The sequence below is a fragment of the Opisthocomus hoazin genome, chromosome 8 (assembly GCF_030867145.1).
Source record: "Opisthocomus hoazin isolate bOpiHoa1 chromosome 8, bOpiHoa1.hap1, whole genome shotgun sequence".
Lineage (NCBI taxonomy): Eukaryota > Metazoa > Chordata > Aves > Opisthocomiformes > Opisthocomidae > Opisthocomus > Opisthocomus hoazin.
In genome coordinates this window covers 33,744,805-33,762,147 of record NC_134421.1, presented here as the reverse complement: position 1 = coordinate 33,762,147, position 17,343 = coordinate 33,744,805, and the positions used below count along the sequence as shown (strand labels likewise).

At 46.3% G+C, this 17,343-nt stretch overlaps 1 protein-coding gene across 13 annotated transcripts in view; it reads right to left on the bottom strand.

Moving 5' to 3' along the window:
• The window catches only part of BEST3 (bestrophin 3), a 32,499-nt gene that overhangs the window by 3,832 nt on the left and 11,324 nt on the right, over positions 1-17,343 (bottom strand). For 5 of the 13 annotated variants that reach the window (XM_075428059.1, XM_075428061.1, XM_075428063.1 and 2 more), the window contains 6 exons: positions 16,292-16,446; positions 15,520-15,597; positions 14,964-15,116; positions 11,492-11,572; positions 9,994-10,145; positions 313-6,027 (listed from right to left, as the gene is read on the bottom strand). In XM_075428059.1, coding sequence (XP_075284174.1) covers positions 5,121-6,027; positions 9,994-10,145; positions 11,492-11,572; positions 14,964-15,116; positions 15,520-15,597; positions 16,292-16,446 — 1,526 coding nt within the window. In that variant the 3' untranslated portion in view covers positions 313-5,120. Of the gene's footprint in view, positions 1-312; positions 6,028-8,060; positions 8,665-9,993; positions 10,146-11,458; positions 11,573-14,963; positions 15,117-15,519; positions 15,598-16,291; positions 16,447-17,343 lie in introns of those variants that run through there. The other 8 variants (XM_075428067.1, XM_075428066.1, XM_075428069.1 and 5 more) reach the window with 6 other exon arrangements.

The window sequence follows — 17,343 nt, the reverse complement described above, 5'->3', positions numbered from 1 at the left end:
GACACCTCGGTCCCTCGGCGGTGCGGGCAGCTGGGAGCAGCAGTCACATTACAAAACCCAGACCACAACCCTTGCAAAGGGAGCTGCAAGGGGATGCCACAGCCTCCCTCCACCTCAGATGAGTTACAAGACCAACGCACCGGCACTAAACATCTACTACCCCTTGCCCAGCCCATTCTTGTCAGCAGCGGCAGCAGCTTCAGCGCTGGCAGAGGTCGGAAACAGCCACTGGTAGCTGTGCTGACGTAGCAAAAGAAGGTTCACCTAAATTATACCCAATGGAGTATCTGTTTGGATTGCTAAAGCTGACACTGCCCCCATACACGTGAATAAAACTTAACCACACAAAACATGCTTTGGATTTAGCGCTGTTTCAGTTTAATTTTATGTTTTCTTACAGTGTTCCAGGAGGGAGAGGAGAGGATGTGACAGCAATTGAAAATCCAGGTTGCTCTGCAGCCTGGCGGGGAGAGAAGGAACATGCTGGGGAGTTGGGGCTGCTTGTGTCTCCCTAAAGCCAAAAAATGTCTGCAGCCCCAGTCCCGGGCACCAGGCACGTCCCAGGCAGGGCTGGGCCGTGGGGAGCTGGGGACCGTCCCCACTGCGGCATCACTGGGGCAGGGGCTGGTGGTTCTGGGGCCTTGCTGCTGCCGCCTCTCCGGATGTGCTCAGCACGGACCAAACGCAACACCCGCTCCTGGCCTTGGCAGCGTGGCGGTTGCAGCCCCTCAGGTTTTAAGGCTTCAGTTGTAAGACTCAAGAAGCCTTACTAAAGCGAGATGGTCTGCCTGTAGGTACCGCTGAAATACTGATCTTGCCTTCCAGTATGAAATACTCCCTCGCTCCTGTGCACACTTTGACAGCTCTCTATTTGCAGCTGCATTGTGTTACACATTTGGCATCCAGGCTGTCAGCCTTTAGCACCGGGGACTCTGCTGCCCCTTGTCTCTTTTTGCAGACAAGATTGAGCTGTGCGAAGTTACCATGTATTTCAGGCCAGTCTTGCCTTGTTTCCCCTTTGCCCATGTCACTCTTAAAGAACAGAGTGACCATGAGCTAACTTATTTGTCTAGAAAATGTCATTTGTTTGGTTGTAAACCAAGACAAACAAACATCTATAAAGCCCTAGCACTCATTTAACAGCAGCAGGGTATTTTTTGTTTTCCCTACTATGCAGCAGACAACACACTGATACATTTCCATTATACCTAAAATACATATATATTCCTTAAACATGAGCTTGCAGTCGGAGTTTGTGATCTGCTATTTATGACAGAAGATTTTAATGGTGGTGGGACATGTCCCTGCAGCTGGTCGGTCCCTGCACTTACACCTCAGCTCTACGAATTCCAGCGCAGAGCACGAACACATCCTAGAAACAGGTGGAAAGTCAGGCAGCATGTGCAAGGGACCGGCCCACTCTTTGTTCTGATCTATCTCACCCTGCTCAAGAATAACACTATTTGACAGGAGCAAGCTGCCGCTCTGCCTGATTTTTCTACCTTGGCCCTACTCTCTCCTCTGTCTTTTCCAGCTTTGCCAACTTCTGTAGGTCTGCCTCACTGTTCCTGGTAGACATCAAGTTGACTTGCATGGAAGGTCGAGCCCTTGCCAAAAGTGCTGCTTGACAGTACAGTGCAGTCAAGATGACTGTGTTTCTCAAAATGCTTTTATTAATGCAATAATTTGACATTGTTTATGCTGGTGAATATGAGTTGTAAATTGTTGGGTTTGCTAAAATAGTCTGTTTACCATACTAAGGTAAATAGTTTACTGAGAGAAGTGCCTAAGACAGCACATAATCCCAAAAGATAATTTAATACAAATCAGACCCCGCAGATATTTGCAAAAGTGAGATAACTGCCCAAAGGAGGAGAAGGAATTTTTCTGATAACTCACCCCAGCACTAGCTTCTTTACAAGCAAAGAACAGAATATTATAGCTAACCTGGAGCTGGCCCACTGTGTGTGAGTTGCTATTTGTGTATTGCAGACTACACTGGGGGACTTCAGAGCTGTCCTTCCTAATCTAACTTGCATCTACATGTCTAATGGACACCTCCAGGAAGCTTTTATCTACCTAACGGCTACTGCGTGGCCACCCTTAGCCTCCATCGAAGAACTAACACAGTTGCTGGGGCAGGGAGTGCTGGCAGAGTGAGCGAGAGAGGCAGCAAAATCATTGCTCGAGATGCATAACGTCCTGGTGGAAAGCAGCAGCGTGCATCCTACGTAGCAGCCAGGCTGAGAAGAAGATGATGGAAGATGAGCAGAGCAGGACGATGGGAAGCTGGGAAGGCTTCTTCAGGCTTAGCAGTGCCAGGATGAAACATACTGATGTCTGGGTCAGGGAGGATGAGCACTTTGCTCCAACACCTTAAGCCTTGGTAGAAGCTGTGTGAAGGAGGAGAGTGAGGAGATGTGGTGGGACTGGACCCTCATTGCAGATTTGTAGTGGGCACTTTACAGCCCTTCCTAATTTCTGGCCTCAATTCCCTTACAGAGAGAAGCACCATTCCTCAAGCTTACGTGCTGTGAGAAGAGAGCTAGATGACAGGCCAGACTTTCTCCATAGCCACTGAAAACCCTTGCTATACATGTACCGCTGGGAGGAGTGTGGCCAAGCTCCCCCAAAACCTGTATTGCTCTCCTGACTTTAACAAAGTGCTACAGAGGAGTGTTTCAGGCTCCCAAGGAGGGCAGCAGTTACTTTAACTTTGTGTCTTGCTGTGTGACTGGAGCTGTCTGGGTATCCTTAAAGTGTATTGTTTATACTCAAAATTTACCACTTGTTAAAGCTAAGCTTGGTGGTAAATGGCGTTCTTTGACAGTTGCAGATGCAATTAAATCGAGAAAGTATGGAATTGAAAAGTGTGGCTTCAGCTGAAAGAAGACATACGGAATAGGGGTTAAAGAGGTAATGCTGGAGGAAGATTGTTTTTTCCTCTGCTGATGTAGGGAAGGGAAAGCTATATGTTTCCACCATCGTCACAGGCTGATAGAGTCCTCTCCCCAAGGAGAGGCAGAAGCCTGGGGCTCTGATGACTGAAAAGCTAGAGGATGCTGCCAGTGTTGCCTAGTAAGGGCCATCCAGAAAATAGGACTGCTAGGCTAAGGTACTGTTTATTCCAACATAATTTCACTTGTTGAGGTTCTCAATTTGTTGGTCAAACCTGAGCATAGCAACTTGATTTGCCTGAGGACTTGTTGCACAGTGGCAAGCGTGAGGCTGCACCAGAACGCCTTACTCCAGAACTGTGATCAAACCTCACTACTCAGGTGTTGTCAGACACTGGTGTCACCTCATCTCATGGTGTGAAGAAGTGCCCTTACAGGTGCCTGGTAAATTTGTGCTTGGCTTGTCTGCATACCTGAAGCTCCCATAGTATGAGGTTGAACAGCTCTTCCTTGGGCTAAATGTACTCTGCTTCCTGATGGGGAGATATGTACTTTTATCTGATGTCTTTGAAGGATTTCAGAGGGTGGCACGGCTCAGACCATGGCTAAAGCACACCAACAGGAGTCAGTTCCCAGACTGAAACGAAGCTGGAAGAAGTGGGGAGCGCAGATGAGATAGCAGAGTCCTGCTGTGTCTGACAGCCTACTGCAAGGGCTCCTCACCTAAGCTGCTGGCAAGAGGAGCTGAAGCAGGCATATCTGTTGGTTCCCTTCCCAGCTTCAGGGGGTCCTGAAGACTCCTAGGAGTCATTGGTGCTATCAGCTACCCTGGTAGAGACATTTGTCTGTTGTTTGAAGTGCAATCTTCTGGGCAAGAGAGCTGAGTGGACTTGCTGTACTTACAGTCCACATTGCTTGCTGGCTGCTGCAGCCCCCATAATTTTCTGTATCTCCCCCTGTCTCTGTTCTTCCCAGCCCCTGAGATACCTGGTCTCTCCCTTGTCTGAGGACACCATCTACTTGGATACTCACTCATGGGGGAATGCTGGCGTCACACCTTGGACTGTGTTCATGTAGATATGGGTGAGAGACAAAAACAGAGTCACTGCTGCTTTTGGGGCCTGCTTTGAGACTTCTTGCAGGAGCAGCAGCTGAAAGGCCAGGCTGCTGCCAGGAGGTGGCTTGGCTACCACTGGAGCAGCGGGAGCCACCGAATGCTAGCTTGGGTTTGGGTTAATGGAGAACATGTGTGGTACATCTGGGCAGCATGGGAACAGGGGAAGGCAGTGGAGAGTAGTTTTTGCTAGCAGTCCCGAGCCATTTGGTTGACTCTTTGGGATGGCTGCAGCCTGTGCACAGCCAGCTGAAGATCTCTGCAAGAGTGGAGCCCTAAGCTCAGTTGCTCCTGCAGCTCCACCACCTCTTGAGAGAGTGCCACAGCTCTGTCATCATCAGGGAGGCCATCTGGGAACAGCGTTTTACAATAAACAGCCACTAGGTACACAACATAGATACTCCAAGGAGCAGAGACCAAGGCTTAGACCTCCCATGCGCAGCTCATCTACAGTTTTGCCTCTTTCATTCTTCCTAATGAGGTTAAACATTTAATCCTTTTATTTTTCCTTTCTGTGGTGGCATAGCTTCAGCAGAAGTGGGGCACGCTCTTGTCTCACAAAAGTGAGGAGCTTGATTTTCAAGTGTTCCTCCAGGCAATGAGAGATGATGAGCTGAATCTCTCCAGGCTGAGGAGGGAATTGAGCCCACACCTCCCCTTCTAGCCACTTGAGTACAAACCAAAACTGTTGGTGGCTCTTACAAGGACATCACGGACCTTAATCTGAAGGAGCGGCCAAAGGTGGTGATGTTCAGGGTGGATCCAAAGTGGGCAGAACCACCTCTGCTCTTCCGATAACCTTAGTGTTTCCTCTAGGTGAGCCTATACAGCTCCTTGCTGTGTGTGCTGGCTGATTTGCATCTGCCCCTGAGGCTCTCAGTTCTCCCCATAAATGTTTTCCCCACAGGATCACAGGTTTCAGGCCAGCGACCAAGTGGCTTAAAGCACATCACTGCAATGCCTGCTATTTAGGTGCCTAAATCCTCTGTGGGATCTTGCTCAGGACTTGTCTGAGCATCGTGTCTGCACTTCTGCACTTTCAGCAAATCTGTATGAGAACCACTTTCAAAAGAAGACAGGAGGTTCGGTCAGACCCAGGGGAAGCACTGTCAAAGTTTTCTTTCACTTTTCTCATTAGAAAATTCTACTATGGCTGTTTCTTTAGTATCCAGGTTTTCCCATATGTGCTGCATCTCAAATGTCTCTGGAGCAGCAGGAGAAGTAACATTTTTTCCATCATTGAAGGTCCTTTGTTGTGAAGTTGTCCCAGAATCTGTTAAAGGCTGTGTTGTGTCGACATTTGACACTGTGCTCTGACTATGGAAGCTCGGTAAGCTCCATCGCTGAAGGTTTCTTTCACAATCTGTTGTGAAACTGGATATGTTACTACCATGGGGTTCATGCTTGGGGTCCCCTATCACAGTAGGAAGTGACTGATGCACCCCAGAGCTTGGGAAGTATGTAGTAATTTCTGGGGGGAAAAAAGGATGGTTCACAAGAGTCACATTTGCCTCAGCAAGGCTCCTTTGGAGCTCCTCCTCTGGCATGCCTGAGGTGCCCTCTGTTTGCAGATCTGGTTTGCCCAGCACATCAGGTGCTTTCTCCTCGGCTTCAGAGATGATGACCTCAGGAACTGGCTTATTTGTCTCAGATGAGGTGTCGCTGTCGTCAAACTGTGCCTCGTTCCTTGAGGTTTCAGTTATGGGTCCTAGATCTCTGCTACTACGAAGTCTGTTACTTCTGTCAACCCCTTCATGTTTCTTCTTGAAGCTTGAGGCAGAGTGTCTCCCTCTTGTGTGCATTTCTTGCAACCGTCTGATGTGCCCCTTTTCATCTGCTGGGAAAAACACAGAATTCTCACTTGTCTGCCGACTGTAGCGCCGGTGAGCCGGGGACGAAGGGCCTTCATGGACGCTGAGGAATCTCTTGACTCTTCTCAGCACTGAATGCTGTCTTCGGTGTTTCTCCTCTTCCCAGGGCCACTCTTCCCCATAAAGGAATTCGGTGTCAGCCAGCCTGCCAAATAAAGCCAGGTAGTAGGTGTCACTCATACATAGGATGCATGCACATATATCCTGCTGTCTCAGCAGGAACTCAGGCCCTAGTGTGTCCCCAAGGAAGAGCATGGAAGGGATGGAAAATGGGTGAGGGTGCCAGGAAATAGTGCCTGTGCCTTTGGACTGGCCAGATCACCTGGAAAGCTCTCCGCGTCCATCTGTCTCTTCTCCTGAGGACCAGGCTGGGAGGGCATCCAGCCAGGAACCTGGCCCCATTTCATATTTGGGCTGCAGCCCTCTGCAGCAGCTCCAGAGAGTTAGGCTTGTTCTCAGGGTGAGGGACAGAGGAGCAAGAAACCCTGCTCAGTGCTGTAGATAATTTTTGGGGAGAGTCCTTCAGGCAAAAATAACAACAGTGGAAAAGATACTCGTGGAAGCAGAGTGTGGTGGTTTCAAAAAAGTGTTGGAATGACTCAGGTGGCCAAATCTCACTTGCTTCTGGGGTATGACAGTGTGTCTGAAAGTCCCACCTGTACCTGGTACTCTTCTACTGCCCAGCCTCATTGGTTCATGAGAATGACTACTGCTTCATCTGCCAGGCAATTCAGCACATTACTGACTCAGTGCACCCCAGAAGACAAGTCAGACTGGCCCAGTTACTTGTCCTAAGGGCAAGGATGGCAAAGGCGGCTTGGGCCAAAGCTGAGGTGAGGAGCACAGGGAGACAACGCTAACCCAGAGGGACAAATGAATTTCTGAACATGTTGGCTTGAGAAGACTGGAGAAGACCTTGGATTTGGGCTACAGTTTTATTTGTTTGCTTTGGACTTGGACGAATCTTTAGACGTTGTTTTTGAAGTCTTCATAAGAACTGGGTAGTTTTTCAAAGAGATGAACAAACAGTTTAGATGAGAAAATAATTAATTAAAAAATCAACACATCAGAGTTATTTGCATTTCACAGGGGCTAACATGGAGCTATTTTTCATTCACAGCATCACAGAATGGTAGGCATTGGAAGGGACCTCTGGGGATCATCTAGTCCAACCCCCTTGCCGAAGCAGGGTTACCTACAGCAGGCTGCACAGGACCTCGTCCAGGCAGGTCTTGAATACCTCCAGAGAAGGAGAATCCACAATTTCTCTGGGCAGCCTGTTCTAGGGCTCTGTCACCCTCAGAGTAAAGAAATTCTTCCTTGTGTTCAGCTGGAACTTCCTGTGCTTCAGTTTGTGCCCATTGCCCCTTGTCCTGTCACTGGGCACCACTGAAAAGAGCTTGGCCCCATCCTCCTGACACCCACCCTTCAACTATTTATAAGCATTTATAAGGTCCCCTCGCAGCCTTCTCTTCTTCAGGCTGAACAAGCCCAGCTCCCTCAGCCTTCCCTCATAGGAGAGATGCTCCAGTCCCCTGATCATCCTCGTAGCCCTCCGCTGGACTCTCTCCAGTAGCTCTTCATCTTTCTTTAACTGGGAAGCCCAGAACTGGACACAGTACTCCAGATGGGGCCTCACTAGGGCAGTGTAGAAGGGAAGGAGAACCTCCCTCGACCTGCTGGCCACACTCTTCTTAATGCATCCCAGGATGCCATCGGTCTTCTTGGCAGCCAGGGCACACTGCTGGCTCATGGTTAACCTGTCGTCCACCAGGACACCCAGGTCCCTCTCCGCAGAGCTGCTCTCCAGCAGGTCCGCCCCAAGCCTGTACTGATGCATGAGGTTGTTCCTCCCCAGGTGCAGGACCCTGCATTTGCCTTTGTTGAACTTCATCAGGTTCCCCTCTGCCCGACTTTCCAGCCTGTCCAGGTCTTGCTGAATGGCAGCACAGCCTTCTGGTGTATCCACCACACCTCCCAGTTTGGTGCCATCAGCAAACATGCTTGAGGGTACACTCTAACTCTTCATCCAGGTCATTGATGAAGAAGTTAAACAAGACTGGGCCCAGTACTGACCCCTGGGGGACACCACTAGTTACCAGCCTCCAACTAGACTCAGCGCCGCTGATGACAACCCTCTGAGTTCTGCCATTCAGCCAGTTCTCTATCCACCTCACCGACCACTCATCCAGCCCACACTTCCTGAGCTTCCCTAGGAGGATGTTATGGGAGACACTGTCAAAAGCCTTGCTGAAGTCTAGGTAGACAACATCCACTGCTCTCCCCTCATCTATCCAGCCAGTCATGCCATTACAGAAAGCTATCAGACTGGTCAAGCATGATTTCCCCTTGGTGAATCCATGTTGACTAATCCTGATAACCTTCTTTTCTTCCACTTGCTTAATGATGACCTCTAGAATGAGCTGCTCCATCATCTTTCCCGGGATGGAGTTGAGGCTGACCGGCCTGTAGTTCCCTGGATCCTCCTTCTTGCCCCTTTTGAAGACTGGAGTGACATTGGCTTTCCTTTAGTCCTCGGGCACCTCTCCTGTCCTCCAGGACCTTTCAGAGATGATGGAGAGTAGATCAGCAATGACATCCACCAGCTCCTTCAGTACTCGTGGGTGCATTCCATCAGGGCCCATGGATCTGCGGGTGCCCAGATTGCTTAAGTGATCTCTCACACAATCCTCCTCAACCAAGGGACGGTCATCCTCTCTGTAGGCTTCCTCTCTTACCTCTAGGGCCTGGGATTCCTGAGTGCCTGCCTTGGCACTGAAGACTGAAGCAAAGAAGGCAATTCATTAGCTCTGCCTTCTCTGCATCCTCCATCACCAGGACACCCGCCTCATTCAGCAGTGGCCCCACATTTTCCCTACATTTCCATTCCCCACATTTCCATTCATTCCCTCCTTTATTTTTTGTGTGAAGCGCTTCTTATTAAAAAATTGTTTGCAGACTTAATAATGTTTCTTCTTTGCCACTTTTTTTTCCTAGCAATTGCAATAAAATAAAATATGTTCTACGAGATTTTCTTCTTTACTTTTAAAATTTCTTCTTTACTTTTCTTTAGGACATTTTTACCAGAAGGAAATAAATTCTGAAAAGGCTGTGTGTGATAAAAGGAACTTGTATAAACTATTTTTCTTTGTAGTAAAATGCGTGAAAAAAATGGAAAAATAAGAGGAATAAAAATGAGGAAACACCAATTTCCAGGCCAAATGAAGCAAAAAATGAAGCACATTTTATTTTGATAAAGGCTGAAAAAATTGGAAAAAATGAAAAAACCTGGAGATAAATTTTAAAGTTAAAAAAAGGGGTACTATAAAGTTTTAAAAAAGATTTTCCAATAACTATGTCTACTTGTCCTGGTATTTGTTCAGGCATGGTGGTATTTACACTTACTGACCTGTTCTATATTACAGCATGTCACGAGTGTTTAAACTCAACAGCTTCTAAGCTGACTGGCCTGTCACTGATTTCTCATATAGATTGTGACAACATGGGGCAATCCTATATCCTCTCAGTACTTCTTTATAAGGATGGTTCTTGGGCTGATCTCTGCAAATAACTCCTCTTTTTTATCCCTTCACAAAACCTGACTGCTCCAACTTCCATGCCTAGACTATTAGTCAATGAAAAGTCATACCACATTTAAGATCATTTTTTGTTTATCTCCACAAAAATCTGGACGGATTTTAGCCATCATCTGTTAACTAAACAAGCAAAGGAATAGCTATTTTGTTAACTGGGGGATGTATGAAGAAGCTATAGTGAACAAAGAATTATTTAAAAAGTCAGTCACTGTCTTCAGGTGCCATCCTCTACTCAGAGACTATGAAGAAACCCTCCCTGCAAATACACTCCATTTATTAATTGCACATTTTAAGCAATGAGGGAAAAATTTGTATGAGCATATGCACGACTGGAGACATCATCCCACCAACACCAGCCTGTCCACTCCCCCCCAGCAGCATCGTTTCCCATCTCCATCTTCGCCATTCACAGTATCGTCACAGCCTGCAGCCCTGCACTGACTGTCTGTCAGTCAACATGGGCTGTAGGGGTGGTGATCTTTCTGATTGCATTCAGGACACTTAGTGCCACTCACCCCATTTCAATAGTCGATCCAAGGAATGAAGGAATACAGTAATCCGCAGCTGCTTTTGTGTAGGGCGGCCGGGCAGAGGAATCATTCCAGTAAATATCTTTCTCCATCCTTGGTAAGTTCATATGCATCTCATCCACCGCCAGAAGTGAGACCTTAGATTTTTTTGGTATAAATCATGTAACTTTCAACATAGTTCAGTATATGAAATAATCTGCTTTGTACTCCCTGGGTCAGCATTTCTTTTGGGAACCCTTTAAAGTAAACTGTGTATGCTGGCCTTCGCATTGGGAAGAGACTCAGTATTACAAATTATACACCCTATACCCTGCTATACTCATGAAAACACAAATTTTATTGTAACTTGAGTCTTCTATGCTGCAAAGATATTTGTGTCAGACTGAAGTCCTTTCCTCATGTGTGATGTAGTTAAATGGACATATGATCCTCCACGTGCTATGGGAAGTCTGTGTAGAGTATTAGTTGTGCTTCTTAAAATGTCTAGAGGTCAAAAAGCTTTCTGATAGGCATCATCACATTTTAAGACATTCAGAACCAAGTATGTGACAATCCTGTTCCAGGGCCTTCCAACACACGTTGTACAAAGGGCTCTGCGGCACCGTAGTGCATGTAGCCTGCAGTGGTGTTAAGACAGAGAGCATCTCTGGCAGCGTGATGGCCTTTCCCACCCCTGCGCGTACCTGCATTGCTGGTTTTGCTTAATATGCTGGTTTGCTTTCCCTTCTCCCTCTGACACCCGGGCTCCACTTTGCAGCCTCTATGATCCCCAGCAGACGGGGGATCCGTCAGCAGCCCAGCCTACACGTGGTGCTACTTCCATGAGGAGCAGCCAGGTGCCGTGGGACCTCTTCATGTCTTTGGGCTCCTTCATGGCACAACAGAGAAGGGCTCTTTGGGAATGGGGCATAACTGTGACAAACGCTTACCCCCGGCCATCTCAGAGTTCCTCCCACTGGGGGACACTGGCTCCTGTGCTGCCCACAGATATTGCTGTGGGCAGCAGCATCTCAGCATGAATTGAGGTATGGGCTCTGCTTATTAGTTCAGAGGCCTGCTTGGTGTTTTTGGTATCTTCACTGCGATTTTTTTTGGTAAAGAAGGAAGATTCATATACAATACTGTAATCTCTAGACATTCAGATTAGTAAAACACTTTCTCATCTCTGTGAGAATAGATGGCTTTTGGATTTTGCACGATTGACCTACATCACATGTTTTTCCAGGCATAAAGTGAGCTTGTAGTTTGAGGTCAGCTGTTTGCATGTTTAATCAGGCATCATAAATGCCAAATACCTAAATCAGGATGCATTAGCTTGTAAAAACAAAATCTGGGGATCACAGCCGTAAGTACTCCTTCAGGGAAACAATTTGTTTGGCTAACACCTGTTGCCCTTAATTCATACCTCGGTATAAGAAATAGGATTAAATGTAAAGATAATGTATGGTACAGTAAAGCTGGAAGTAGAAATAACAACAGCAACCTGTAAATTTCTGTCGATGCACCAGTTAGTTTCAAAATCATCATCATCTTCTCCAAATGGATTAATAAGTTGTTCAGCGACCTGAAAGGGAAATCAGACAGCAAATAGAGGTTGGCATGCCATGTCAGGACCACTGCTGCAGAGAAAATAGGATCTGATTTTTCTCCCTCTCCCTGCCTGTCACTTGCAATCAGAGCATGAGCTCCCGCATGATGGTTTTGCCAGCCCAGTGAAGGAACAGCTTGCTTTCCCTGTAGATTCATATCTTGGTGCCTTGTTGGTGCTGTCAGTCATGATTGTCAGCGCTGGCCTACTGGGAATTGAGACATGTCTGGGCCACAGTAATTGTCAGATAAGATAGTAATTACCTTTCCTTACCATCGTCTTAGGGTGATTTGAATGAATGGTTTAGCAGCTAGAGGCTCTGTTACTGCATTATGGTCTACGATACTCCACCAGCCCACTGGGTCAGTATTCCCGAGCCCTGCAACTGCAGTCTGCCAGAGGGAGTACAGCTTGTCTCTCTAGCTCAGCCTTCCACCCCTACTTCTTTATTGGGGTGATGCTGATGGCATTCCTCTGAAGCTTTCCAGGAAAAGCAGTCCACCAAAAGACTTGACTGAAGTGGATGCCATGCATCATGCTAGTCAAAGCCAAGAGACAGGATCTGAGATTGTTCTTTAATTCAGCCTGCTGTTTTGGGTTTCTGTACACGAAGTGATTAAAACTGCCGGGGAGAAGCCCATCCTATGGAGGAGACAACCAACCAGTGACCTCAGGCACCTTTGTGGTGAGGCACCTTAGTCGGGTAACTAGCCTGGGAAAGGAAACCTCTCTGGCTGCCCATAGCTTTGTCCAGTCATGCCCCCCTGCAAAGGAATAAAAAAATGGAAAAACAACTAGAGACTGGCCCCCTATCCCCATGATCACCAAAATACATTGTGGGGAGAAAACTCATAGCTGCTGGGGAAAAAAAAACGACAACACAGAAGAATTTGAAAAAAAGAGAAAGATTTAGGAAATTCAGACTGCTTCTCTATTTCTCAGTACCTTGGTACACTGATGTTAAATATCCTGTTTTTCTTTTTAAGCCCTGGCTTTGAAGCCGATCACGTTCTTGCTGACCCTCCCAAGCCTTGCTGGTGGTCACCAGGGCCATGCACAGGAGCAGTGGCCTGGTCCTTGGTTTAACATGGATATGGGTGAAGTGACTGGATAATTAAACAGCCCTCCTCATGAACCTCACTATGGATGGCTATGATCTAAACACCTTCTAATAGTAAGGCAGTCACTCTTGGGCTATTTATTCCTATGTGCCTCTAGGCTGTACCAGTAGGTAAGCATTTGCTGACACTCTCAGGCCAGCACTTCCCAGGCCAGCAGTGGAAGACGACAAATGAACTGTTGAGCAGACTGATATGACAAAAACCCCACACAAGGCAGCAGGAACGAAAAGAAGACAGGGAACACCTCTGCTCGCACTCATTGGCCTGCCCCATGGCATTAAATTTTGGATACAGCTATGGAAGTGCTGCAATATGAATAAGCCAGAATGCAGACTGCATTGCGGCTCTCCTGGTAAGACACTGCATCAGCTCAGTGTAAACTGGGGGATCATCACCCAAAAATCCACTGCAAAACTTGTCACACGAGCTAAAAAAAGTGAGCAGGGCTGGGACAGAGGGAACAGAAGCTGTGGCCTTTTGCTTGGCTGACCTGGTCCTGGCATGTGAGACACGACTTTATTCTCTGGAAAGGAATGTAGTGCTGGAAAACTAAGCCCTGTATTTGGATGGTCCATCTATCCCCGTAATGAAAATGGGTATCTCACGTGATGGGAAACTTTGCCCCTGTATTGTAGGTATAACAAACCAGGCCCGAGGCCAAGGAATGAGCTCAGTTTAGCCATAATTTCTGAGGAATTGCCAAGTTACTGGAAGTCAATAACTCGGGGCCCTTTCTGCAGCCTGGCAGCCAAAGCCCAACGCACTCAGCTGGAAACCGGCTGTAACCTTCAAGACAGAAATATCCTGACTCAGGAACACTGCAGGTCCAGACAAACCTCCGGTCTGAGGGAGCACTGCCGATATTAAATTTGCTTTTAAAACTGCTTCTTCTCCCTTTCATTTCCTTATGCAGAAGACTTTTCAGTTACAATGGCATCTCATACCTGCCACAGCCAGCAGTTGGCTGGAAGCCCTGAGCCTGGCTGGAAGAGATGCTACTGACAGCCCTGGGTGCCGATGAAGAGGAAGCCATTCCCCTTCTCGGGAGCTCTGGCGGGGCAGTCAAGAGGAACAGCTCACAGTTTTGTAACCGGCTAGTAAAACCCTCAAAGGCATTGCCTAGAGATAAAGCCCCACATTTCTGCAAGGGTAATGTGCTTCCCCAGCCACACCAGCCTCCCCTTCTTTCTCTCCCACTCCCCTCAATGCTGGTCCCTAAATGGCAAACCCCTTTCCCCCCCAGTTTCCTAGGACACAGGAATAGAGGAACTTGCCCTGAAGGCATTTTACTATCCCCTGCAATCTGCCAGCTCAGTGTGCTGCCTTCTCTGCTCCGCTGTTTGGAGTTGGCTGTGGGAAGGGGGGCTCTAAAACTGCCCGATTTTGTGCAAGTTATATCCTAACAGAAAAGTTAGCTCTAAGTTTCTAGCCATGATTAATAATCCCAAAATGAAATCTGAATGCACATAGACCCTAATGTACCAATTTGCTTTCTGTTTGAATCTTTTTTCCAGTTAGTCTACCTTGATGCTCACTGCAGAGGAGAGAAATGCTGTCAGGTACTTACGTAAGTAGCTTAATTACTGAACTATCAGATCGATGGTGATACGTTAACCTAGCAGGCATCAATGGGCTGATGGGTAGCACCCAATTCCTTCCATAACTCTTCTTTTTAATGGATGTTTTTATGCAGCGGGTTGTAGCCAATATTGCCTGTCATTGTTTGATAGCCCTCTGGAACTGGAGACCTTTAATTGCCTGCATCTGATCAAGTTAACAGCAGATATTAAAGGCTGGCTTTGATCATAAGAAAGTATGATTCAGTCCCTTTCAGCCCATGCCAGGTCTGTGGCAATATTTCCCCATTGCACAGCAGAGTGGGAGAAAGGTTTTTTTCTTTTAATCTTTCATCTGTCATGTTATAGTCCAAGTCCTGGGACAAGATTTTGCTGGAGCAATACTTCCCTGGGGAGTTGCGGCTGCCCTGGTCCTACTAAAATGGTCTCTTTCAGGTTCCTGACTGCTTCTTACTGTAAGATCTGGCAGGTATAATTAAAAATGTATTGGATGATGTTTCTTTACGACCACAGGACACTTCGGGCTCAATTAAACTTTTCTGTAACTCTATTAATCTTTGGTGATTTTATGGTGTGAAACAAATCTGACACCTTGACGTCAGCTCTGACGCCTTCACCAGCCCCCGCTAGGGAGGGTTCTCCCATGACCTTTCCAGAAAGCTAGTTTACCTTGAGCCATCCTGCGTAGAAGAAGAACTGTAGCAGCGTGAAGATTGGAATGTAAAGATCTAAGTCATGTCCCTGATACCCTTGGTCAGTATCCAAAAATTGGCGCCCTATCAGGCAGGCAAAGAAAAAAGTATAGACTGCGAGAGTGACAACCTGCAAAGAACAAATCTTCATTGAAATCATGCAAACATACAGTCTTATGCATAAGGCAACACTTACCCAAAGGCCTCAGACTGCCTTTCACCATATAATTTACAAATCTCTGGGGAGGTATTACAAGTAGAGTGGCCACAGGAATAATTATGGTTAGGAAGAAGACCCAGGAAACATAAAAGCTTTTCAGTGCTTCCTTCCCCTCTCCCAGATTGTGCAAGGCCTTTGGAACACCTCCATGTTAAATATGACTTCAACAGTTAGCCAGGCACCCATAGTCGCGTGGGAGTCAACGAGTGCTCAACAGCTCAGAGACTCTGATTGAGTCTACGGAGGTCATGCACCAGACTCCCCTTTTATGGAAATTGTGTTTCAGATTTTGTACAGGGCAATGTCTCAGTACCTGGGTATAGACCAGTGGAATTCCAACCCAGTCATAACCAAACAAAAGACTACACCAAGACCGGTACTTATTCATCTCCTACAAGGAAAAGAAAAAAGAAAAAAATAATCCCCAACAAACTAAAATGGCATGAGGTTCAATTCTAACTGAGAAACATTTTGTTGCAATTCATTTTTGCACAAGTAAAAAGATAGGGAAATAAGAAAGTGTAGTACCTAAAAATTGGTATCATAATTATATCCAGCACCCCAATGTCATGTTTGAATATTCACTTAGTTTATGGAGTTGGAATGCTTAGTATAGTACATATATTCACAAATTATCTTTTGTTTCTATCTTATCTACAGTCTAGTGATACATGAAAGAGAATATATTACATCATAAAAAGCTGTTTGACAACTTAATGAAATATTCAGGGAAATTATCTTCTCTGAAACATATTAAAATCTTCAAAATGTCAAATTGTTCTCATTTTTTTTTTTCCTGCAGCAACAGAAAAAGTATGAATTTAGAGTGATGGTACAATAATTTTTTACTCATCAATTTGTTGCTTCAGTTAATACCTTCTTAGTCATATAAATAGAATCCCAGTGACCTGCTGCTGTGTGTGCTTGAGTGTACCTTGGTACACAGAGAAAAGTGGTATAAATCTTCAGTAAGATCATTTAGATGACACTGGAGAGTTGTGCACACTAAATCAAATTATATAAGTGAGAAGCTACCACATAGCAATTTCAGACTATTTTTCTGTAGATTTACTTTTTCTACTTACGTTCATCAGTGTCTGCAGATCCACACTGTCTCGAATTCTTCCCTCTTTTCGTGCCTTTGACGCCAAATTTCCAAACCAGACAAATGGAACCCAGTATTTAAGGTGAGGAGACTTAAGGTCATCAAAAATTTTTCTTTCATATCTTGTCATAAAACCTAATTACATAAAGAAAGGGAAAGATTTTGTTTATTCTGTGCAGTCAGTGCAACTGATGTTATAAATTTTGAATATGTTTGAATCTGTTTATGTGATATTTGCATAGAACTATGCAAAACACTATAATCCTAACTAGTAGCCACCTCCTTTTTTTATTTTTTGAGTTTTTTTACCAGGACAGATCCTGCTTGAAACAACTTCTTTTTGCAACAACTACCTACGCAAAATGCCTCTTGATCAACCTACGCAACAATTTGCTGTTACTATGTTCTCATATCTGACCACTGACATATTGCAGAAACATCTAATACTAAGAATTGCACAGATTGCTCTCTAGTTTCGTGCTCTGCTTTCAGAAAAACAAGGAACTGGATACATCAGTCAAGAAACTGTCACTTTTCAGCAACGATGGCTTTTAGCAGCATCTCAACATATTTTATAAGGGCAGTTACGTGACCTTCTGAATCTGACAATTTTTTGGTAAACCTGCAAAGCAGCGAGCAAGCAACAGAGGATACAAATGCATGCATGAAACAGATCTCAACAGAGGGCGTGCCTTCTGCCAGCGAAATACTTCCTTGCCAGATTGTGTTTCATGTTTTCTTTGGGGTTACGAAGGCGTGCAAGGAGGTGGAAAAGGAATCATGTGCAGAAGTCCTGCTGCTAGCGGGACACCGGGCCAGATGACGTGCTGTGGGGCTGCAGGATGAAGCTGCTCTCTGCCTGGCAATTTGCCTCGCCGGGGTGCTGGGAAGGTGTTATGTTTCCTGCAGAGTTCTCCTGGCCTTGTGAAGCCCTGCTTCCCCCTGCTGCAAGCAAGTCCAAGGTCAGACAGCAGGAGAGCCAGGGCTGAGTGGGACAAAACCTGCACCAGAGCAGCTCGCTGCCTGGGACGG